We start from the raw sequence: 9,406 nt of genomic DNA on the forward strand, positions 1-9,406 counted from the left end.
TTCCGAATGGAGGGCACAGCTAAGGTAGAGGCCAGGAGGGTATGGCTGGCCCTTCCCAGCTGCAGCGTGGGGGTGGGAGGGCGGGGAGGGGGAGGCAGCTTCCGGGAGTGGAAGGCCCCCAGGGGCGGGTCCAACCCAGTCTGCTCAGCTTGGCCTTAACCGCGGCACCCCCAGATCTCCATCCAGTTCCTGGTGTACAGGCGCAGCGCCGCCGCCTCGGAGCTTGAGCCCCTCCTCCTCCCCAGCTGACCGAGGCCGGCTGAGCGCAGGAGGACGGGGACCACCGGAAGCCACACCAGGCAGGGGGAGGTGTGGGCAGTGATGGTGCTGCAGCTCTGCATCAGTGTGTGGGCGGCCTCTGGATCCCCCATGGACCGAACCGTCCCCTCTGGGAACACACCTTCAGGTAGACCCTGAAGCCTCGAGGCCGGGGCTGGAGCGGAGACCCCAGGACCTCTCAGGAGACAGGCTGCCCCTCCTACCACCTACCTCATTCTGCCTACTCACCCCAGGGGCCACAGCTGCAGCCTGCGGGACTCAGGACTGTCCTGTCAACTCCAGACAACTGAGTAAACAGGCCGGGTGTGGTGGCTCACACTTCTCATCTCAGAACTTTGGGAGGCGGAAGCGGGTGGATCACTTGACGTCCGGAGTTCGAGACCAGCCTGGCCAACATGGTGAAACCCCGTCTCTACCAAAAATACAAAAATTAGCCAGGTGTGGTGGCACACACCTGTAGTCCCAGCTTCTTGGGAGGCTGAGGCAGGAGAATTGTTTGAACCCGGGAGACAGAGGTTGCAGTGAGCTGAGATCGTGCCACTGCACTCCAGCCTGGGTGACAGAGTGAGACACCATCTCAAAAAAATAAAAAAGACAACCGAGGAAACGGTACCTCCCCGCGAGACCTGCTTCTGTTGCTCCTTCCCCAAGGTGCTGAGGGATCGGGGCTGCGTTGGGGACCAGTGGTGGATGTGGATGGGGATCCAGGATGAGCCAAGCAGAGGGGAGCACATCTGTCTGTAGCCCTGGCCCAGCCTCCTGGGGCCTCTGGTTTCTTTAGCCTGCTTGTCTGTGCCGTCTTCTGACAGGCTCCACACCTCACTGTGGGGACGCAGCAGGGAGAGAGACTCCCCACGGGGAGCCTGCCCCTCGGTGCGCAGGAAGCAGCAGAGTGGTGAAGGTTCTGTCGGATCTGGGTTGTGCGTTGCAGCTCCTCGGTGCCTAGCTTATCTCATCTGTGAAATGGACAGTACTACCACTTCCTATGTCCCCTCAAGGATTACATAAGATGCTGACATTATGCAGTTCATAGCCCCAAACGTGGCGCATAGTAAGGGCTCAATAAAGGTTAGTTTTGAGGACTTTTAGTTGGAGAAGAGGAGCAACCAGATCTCCTTGGAGATCAGGGAGAGCCTCCTGGAGAAGGTGACAGGTCAGAAGGATGAGCAGGAGTTATCAAAGGGAGAGATAGGATTGAAGGCAGGAGGAAGAAGTGGCGGGTATAGAAGCAAGGTGGGAGGGTGGAGAGGAAGGCAGGGCTGAGCCCTGAGTGCTTCCTGGACCCCCAAACTCAGTGTTTTCCAGACCCTGTTTTTTTATTTTTAATTTTTTTTTAGCCCAGGCTGGAGTGCAGTGGTGCGATCATAGCTCACTGCAGCCTCTAACTCCTGGGTTCCAGGAATCCTGCTCAGCCTCCCGAGGAGCTGGGACTATAGATGCTCACCACCACGCCTGGCTCCAGACCCTGTCTGATTCCACTTTGCTGGGGGTCATGATCCTCAGGTACTTGGAGCACAGAGGCGCCAGCTACCCACCTTGCCGGCCTGATCTCACCCCACACACCCAACCCTAGCTCTGGAAAACCAGAACTAGGGACTTGGGGCATCCGGTGGGGTAGTCTTGGGGAGAGAAGCTGTGTCTCCAGAGTGAGCCTTGCCTTTAGAATCTCGCTTCCCAGCCCCGGAGAAGGGAGATAGCGCCGCGCTATTCTGGCGCTGCAGATGCTTGGTGAGTGCAGCCCTCCGCTCGGCCTTTGCCATGTCAGACACCCGGGCTGTGGTGAACCAGCTCCAAGACCCTGCCTTCCAGGAGAAGAGACGGTTACCATGACCAGAGGGCAGAAAGGCCAGGAAATGAGCAGATGAGACCAGCCCCAGGAGGGTCAATCAGGGAAGGCTTCTCAGAGGAGTGGCCTTTGAGCTGGATCTTGAAGGCAGAGGGGAGGGCAACTCAGGAAAAGGGAAGGGCAGGTACAGAGGCCTGGAGTTGGGTGTCTGGGCTGCTTCCAAGGCGGGGCTGCTTCCAAGGAGCCTGAAAAGCCACACCAATGCCAAGGACAAGGTCCTGGAGCACACCCAGCAGCAGCCCAGCAGCAGCCCAGCAGCAGCCCAGCAGCAGCCCAGCAGCAGCCCAGCAGCAGCCCAGCAGCAGGGGATGGGGTTTGGTCGGGGGAAGAGCCTTTTGCTGGAGAGAGGAGGCGAGGCACACCTCTGAGACCCAGGTGAGCAGAGAGGGCCAGTCTCCCCTGCCCCGTCCTCCTAGGGTCACCCACGGAGCCCGGGATGCCATCTGGCCTGCAGCTGTTAGTTGCACACTCGCTATATGCGGGCTGCGTCGCCTGCCGTCAGTGCGCGAGATCTCCCGTCTTCACAGCCAGCTCTGAGATGGGGGAGTTTTTATTTTTATTATTTTGTTGTTGTTGTTTTATTTTTTTTGAGACAGAGCCTTGCTCTGTTGCCCAGGCTGGAGTGCAATGGTGCGATCTCAGCTCACTGCAACCTCCACCTCCTGGGTCCAAGCGATTCTCCTGCCTCAGCCTCCTGAGTAGCTGGGATTACAGGCGCCCGCCACCACACCCAGCTAATTTTTGTATTTTTAGTAGAGACATGGTTTCACCATGTTGGCCAGGCTGGTCTCAAACTCCTGACCTCAGGTGATCTGCCCGCCTCAGCCTCCCAAAGTGCTGGGATTACAGGTGTGCCACCACGCCCAGCCAAGATGGGAGTATTCTTATGGCCATTTTACAAATGGGAAAACAGGCTCAGCGCAATTGAGCAACTTGCCCAGCTAGGAGCAGCAGCAACACGACGCCCTCCAGCTGCGGGGGCCACCCCATGCCTGGCCAACATTGGCGACCCGTGTCCCCTTCCTCCGTGCTGGGGGCCCAGGGCTTGTGGCAGTCCAGCCTCACCCTCAGGAGTGGCCCGAACCCTGCTGGGCCCAGGCTCCCTTCTCACCATCCTGAATAGTGACTTTCCTGAGCCTCCGGCCCTGCTGAGCTTTCAGGATAAGTTACCCCCAGGTCCCCAGCCCCCGCTTGCCCTGGCCTGTGCCTGCCTCAGGTGCCAGCCAGATGTCTTGCTCCACCTGGGTCTGGGACCTGGCTCCACACCAGTTACCTGGGACCAGTAGGTGCCCCTTCAGCCTGAAGATCTGGGGGCACCATATGGCCACATGAGTGCCATGTGTGGGCCTGAACTGGTGCTGGGTGGGGAAGAGTGAGACCGGATAACACAGCCCCTGCGTGGAGGCCCTTGTCTGATGGGCTGATGTAATCCCTTCCTCCTGGGAAACACCAGCTTTTGGGGTGATAGCACTTTCAGGCAGGAGCTATGGTTCCTTCCTCCCCCTGGGGAGTGCCCTGTGTGATGGAGGCAATACAGCCCCTACCCTCAGAGAGCAGCCGGCCTGCAGCTCATCCAAACCTGAGTCTCTTCTCCCTTGGAGGCCTCATTCCAGTGCCCCAAGTAGGATTCAAACTGCTGGGGCTGGAAGAACTTGGTGGCCTGGGTGCCTGGAGCCCTGTTGAAGGAGCTGGTGACATCCAGATGCTGGAGGCAGGTGGCAGGGAGCACAGACTTTGTGTCCTGCATACTGAGCTCCAAGTGTGCCCCAGCCACTGGGAGCCTTGTGACTTGAGCAGACATCTGAAGCCGTTTCTTCATCCCATGAGACCAATAACACCGCCTGCCTCAGAACAGAGCCGTGATCAAGATGAGCACGGAGGCTCGTGTCCCGGCACCTGGCACACAGTAAGTGCCTGGTAAATAAACAATGGCTCTATTTGCTTGTCACCAGGGGGCTTACCAATGCCTGGAACCTCCCCCAGGTTCCTCCCAAAGAGAAGGGCCAAGGCCCGGCATGGTGGTTCACGCCTGTAATCCCAGCACTTTGGGAGGCTGAGGCGGGAGGATCACTTGAGCCGAGGACTTCAAGACCAGCTTGGGTAACATAGCAAGACCCTATCTCTACAAAAATTTAAAAAATTACAATAAAAGTGAATCTCATCAATGGGATTCTGCCATACTGATGGGGCCATGGTTGCTGATGGCAAACGTGTTACCAAGTTAAACGCCTCCGCAGGTGGCGTTTCTTTCTCCCTGGCTCACACCTCCTGCTCCTTCCTGCAGGTCACGGGATGGTAGGATGCTCATCTCCAGGTGTGGCCTGAAGGGAAAAGTGTGGATGTTTTGGTGTGGTCAAGGAAATGGAACTATGCTAACCAGTTGCCTTTGTCCAGGAAGGGCTGGCTCCCTTAGGACGCCCACACGGAGCATGAGGCTGGGCCAGGCACCCCCAGAGGTCCCCACCTTGGCAGGTTCTGTTTTACCTGTTGAACGAGACACTGTGTGGGGAAGTGACATGCGCAGCGCCTGGCCCAGCTGCTTCGCTTCCTCAGGTTCCGGGGATGGGATGGGACAGAAAAGCTGGTTTCTCAGTTGGTGGCATTCTCCAGCAAAGCAGAAGGGATGGTCCTGTCAGCCCCGTGCCCAGCACTGGACCCCATGCCCTCCCTGGCTCTCCCAGCCCCGAGGTCCCATTGGTTATCAAACCTGGTTTTTTTGTTTTTGTTTTGAGACAGAGTCACTCCGTCGCCCAGGCTGGAGTGCAGTGGTACGATCTTGACTTACTGCAGCCTCCACCTCCTGGGCTCAAGTGATCCTCCCAATTTAGCCTCCCAAGTAGCTGGGACCACAGGCATGCACCACCACGCCCAGCTAATTTTTGTATTTTTGGTAGAGATGTGTTTTCGCCATGTTGCCCAGCAGGCTGTTCTTAAACTCCTAAGGTCAAGCAATCCTCCCACCTCGGCCTCCCAAATTTGCTGGGATTCCAGGTTTTTGAAGCCACAGCCAGGACAACATGGCCTTCCATTCCTGAAGCTGAGGTAGGGAAGAAGGCCTCAGCCTCCACCGCTCCCCACCCTTTCTGTCTGACTTGGCTTTCATTGGAGCTGAATGGCTCCGATGGGGACCCCAGAGGTGCTGGGTGACAGCCAGGTGCAGAGCCTCAACTACCGCAGATGGTAGAGCTTTAAACAGATCCACTGGCCAGGCGAGGTGACTCACGCTTGGAATCCCAGCACTCTGGGAGGCTGAGGCAGGTGGATTGCGTGAGCCAAGTTCGAGACCAGCCTGGGCAATGTGGTGAAGCCCTGTCTCTACAAAAAATACAAAAGCTTTAGCTGAGCGTGGTGGTGTGCACCTGTAGACCCAGCTACCTGGGAGGCTGAGGTGGGAAGGTGGGAGGATTGCTTGGACCCCGGAGGTCAAGGATGCAGTGAGTTGAGATAGCACCACTGCTCTCCCGCCCGGGTGACAGAGACCCTGTCTCAAAAACAAACGAACGAACAAAAAAACCCAACAACACAGGAAAACCTGGATCTGCTCAGCATTTGCCCTAGGGCAGCGACTGGGTTACCTTCCACTGTGGATTAACTCAGTTCAGCTGATAACTACTGCTTCAGGCCCCCAGCCTGGGACAGCCCTGGGGACACAGTCACCCAGTAGCAGCACTGTGCCCAGCATAGGTAACCACTCAATAATGACGACGGTTACTAAGTACTCCACCCCTGCTAAACAGTAGGCAGAGACTGTCCCCTGTTTGCCATCATAACCCCAGTCCTCAGTAGGTGCTCAATGTTCAGTGAATGAGTAAGTGAAGGGAAAGCTGAGGCACCGACCCTCGGGGAGCCCTCGGTCTGGTGGGTGTAACCAACAACCACAGAACTACAGAACTGTGTGGTATACGAATTATATCTCAATAAAGCCATTTGAAAAAATATCAAATGTGCCATTGAGTATTAAGATTTGGATAGGAAGCTATGGGTAATGAGAATATAGTGACATCTTGCAACGTTTTATCAAGAAAAATATAAATTGAAATGTTTTATCATATTTAACTTACATGATATTTAATTTACAGTCTTTAACTTATACTATTTGAAACGAGGCATATTTTTTTTTTCTTTTTTTGAGACAGCCGTGATGTGTTTGCCAGGCTGGAGTGCAGTGGCACAATCATGGCTCACTGCAACCTTTGCCTCCCGGGTTCAAGTGATTCTCGTGCCTCAGCCTCCTGATCTAGCTGGGATCACAGACGTGCATCATCACACCTGGCTATTTTTTGTATTTTTAGCAGAGATGGGGTTTTGCTACGTTGCCCAGGCTGGTCTCGATCTCCTGGGCTCAAGCGATCCACCTGCCTCGGCCTCCCAAAGTGTTAGGATTACAAGCGTGAGCCACCACACCTGGCCAAGACAGAACGTCTTCTGTCCCAGTGTGGATCACGCACAGGGGAGGAGGGAAGGTCCTGAGTGCATTGTGCTGAGGTGCCATGGAGGTGGTTTGGCACCAGAAAAAGAGGAGCTGGCCCACCTAGTAAAATCCACAATGCCTGCTCCACCTCACCTGCTGAGAGGGTGCCACACCTTCGGGCATGACTAGCCCAGGGCCTGCCACAAAGCAGTCACCTAGAAAGTAACCTGAATGCGGGAGAAAATGTTGGAGACTAGGAGTCTTGAACCTGGGGTCCCAGGAGAACCTCAGGAAAGGCTTCAGTCTACGCGCAGTGGCTCACACCTGCAATCCCAGCATTTTGAGAGGCCAAGGCGGGAGGTGCATTTGAGCTCAGGAGTTCAAGACTGCAGTAAGACCACTGCACTCCAGTCTGAGCGACAGAGTGAGACCCTGTCTCAAAAGAAAAGAAAAGGCCGGGCGCAGTGGCTCACGCCTGTAATCCCAGCACTTTGGGAGGCTGAGGCGGGCAGATCACGAGGTCAGGAGTTTGAGACCAGCCTGGCCAATATGGTGAAACACTCTCTCTACTAAAAATACAAAAATTAGTCGGGAGTGGTGGCGCCTGCCTGTAGTCCCAGCTACTTGGGAGGCTAAGGCAGAAGAATCGCTTGAACCCAGAAGGCAGAGGTTGAGGTGGGCCGAGATTGCGCCACTGCACTCCAGCCTGGGCGACAGAGCGAAACTCCATCTCAAACAAACAACAACAAAAAACGGCTCCGGAGGCTGATTTGTTAAGGCCAAGCAAGGGAGGAATGAAAGGGCTTCAGAGAGACAGGGAACCCCCTGGATTACTCACTTAAGCCCTCAGCCCTGGAGAGACCCTCACCAATGCTGCCTCCCCTTCTGTTAGTTGGCACCAAGGGGACCTCCAGGAAGCATCTAGTGAGCCCTTGGGGTGGGGGACAGCTCTGCTGCTGCCAAACCCCAGGAGTCTGTCGCCTGCAGCCCACGAGCCCCAGGGACTCCCATACACCTTTGTTCTCTTCTCAGGGATGCCTGAGGTGCCCTGCTGGACCCCAGAGCTTTCCCCACCAGGCAGCCAAGGAATGAGCAGGGAAAGGCATGGCCAGGAGGTGGGAGAGGGTCCCAAAACACACCCTTGAGGCCCACTGTCCCCAATCTCACCAGCTGAATTTAGCATCAAAATACTAGCAGTGAGGGCCGGGTGTGGTGGCTCACACCTGTAATTCCAGGAGTTCGAGACCAGTCTGGCCAACATGGCGAAACCCTGCCTCTACTAAAAATACAAAAATTAGCTGGGTGTGGTAGCGGGTACCTGTAGTCCCAGCTATTCGGGAGGCTGGGGCAGGAGAATCACTTGAACCTGGGAAGTGGAGGTTGCAGTGAGCCGAGATCACGCCATTGCAGTACAGCCTTGGTGACAGAGCAAGACTCCATCCTAAAACAAAACAAAACAGAACACTAGCAATGAGGGCTGGGCATGGTGGTTTACACCTGTAATCCTAGCACTTTGGAAGACCGAGGTGGGGGGATCGTTTGAAACCAGGAGTTTGAGACTAGCCTGGGCAACAGGGTGAGACCCCGTCTCTACAAAAACAAAAAAACCCAACTGGTAGTGAGGGTCCCTGTGGAAGATTCCAGATAGCAGAGCAAGATCAGGCCTGGCATACATCACAGTCACAATTTCTGGGTTTCAAGCATGATTTTTGGTCCCAGGATTGTACGGCTGATGAAGGCGACAGCGCAAGGAGCAGCTGGTTTCCTGAAGGGAAATGCCCTGAGAGGAGAGCGGGCCTGAGCCTCCGGGGGTCACTCTCAGATGAGTCAGTCCACTCCACCTCAGCAGCTCTGCGAATCGCCACTGGCGTGCACAGGAGCTCCCGGCCTGGCAGCTTCTGCTGCAGGAGGGCAAGCCTCTGCTGTGACTCTCCGGGTGAGCCTGTCTCACTGACTTCAGGGCGGCTGTTTCCCTTGCGACCTCACCAAGGAGAGGTATTTTCCATTTGTCCAGTTTCTTCTTGAAGTGACAACTGACAAAGATTATTTGCTTGGCCAAACTTTACTCAGGCTCCTGAACCTTCCCATAGGCCCACCTGTGGGCCCTTGTAAAACCCAGTTTCAGCAATCCCTTGCTAAGTCAATTTTACAAGAACGTCCATCCTTGACATTTTTTTTTCTTTTTTTTTGAGATAGGATCTCACTGTCTTCCAGGCTGGAGTACAGTGGTACGATCTCGGCTCACTGCAGCCTCAACCTCCCAGGCTCAAGTGATCCTCCCAACTCAGCCTCCCAAGTAGCTGGGACCACAGGTACACACCACCACGCCTGGCTAATTTTTGTGTTTTTTGTAGAGATGGAGTCTATGTTGCCCAGGTTAGTCTCGAACCTCTGGGCTCAAGCGATCCTCCCAACTTGGTCTCCTAAAGTGCTGGGATTGTAGGCGTGAGCCACCGCACCTGGCCTCATCTTCCATCCCCGCCCCCAGGTGATGTCTGGTCACCCTGGCCTGTCTTCAGCAAGAATCCTGTTAGGAGTGTTTGGCCAGAAGGCCCCTGACCCCTGAGACTTCCTCTGAGTCATTTTCCACCCACTGCCCTGCCCTGCTCCTCGGCTCTAATGCCCAGCTGCCCATGCTGCTGCACTCAGAGTTGAGCTCTCTCTCTCTCCCCATCCGCAAGACCCCACTGCAGTGGCCCCTGTCCCTACCTTGATGGTCCTGGATAAAACTTTAGCATGAAAGAAAATGAAAAGCAAAATGTTTGCTTTCCCAGCCCCTTCTGTGTGCCAGGCACCTTGCTAACATGACCCGGGAGGCTGCAGCACCCGTGTGCCCATGGGGAATGGCTCGCTGGGCCCTTCTGTGTGCC

The 9,406-nt window shown here is 55.6% G+C and overlaps 1 protein-coding gene across 3 annotated transcripts in view; it reads left to right on the top strand.

Moving 5' to 3' along the window:
- PQLC2 (PQ loop repeat containing 2) overlaps positions 1-898 on the top strand; it is a 21,071-nt gene extending 20,173 nt beyond the window's left edge. For all 3 annotated transcript variants that reach the window (XM_011993129.1, XM_011993132.1, XM_011993131.1), the window contains one exon: positions 175-898. In XM_011993129.1, coding sequence (XP_011848519.1) covers positions 175-249 — 75 coding nt within the window. In that variant the 3' untranslated portion in view covers positions 250-898. The remainder of the gene's footprint in view (positions 1-174) is intronic.
- The last annotated feature ends 8,508 nt before the right edge of the window (positions 899-9,406 follow it).

This window comes from Mandrillus leucophaeus, unplaced genomic scaffold (genome assembly GCF_000951045.1).
Source record: "Mandrillus leucophaeus isolate KB7577 unplaced genomic scaffold, Mleu.le_1.0 Scaffold426, whole genome shotgun sequence".
Classification (NCBI taxonomy): Eukaryota; Metazoa; Chordata; class Mammalia; order Primates; family Cercopithecidae; genus Mandrillus; species Mandrillus leucophaeus.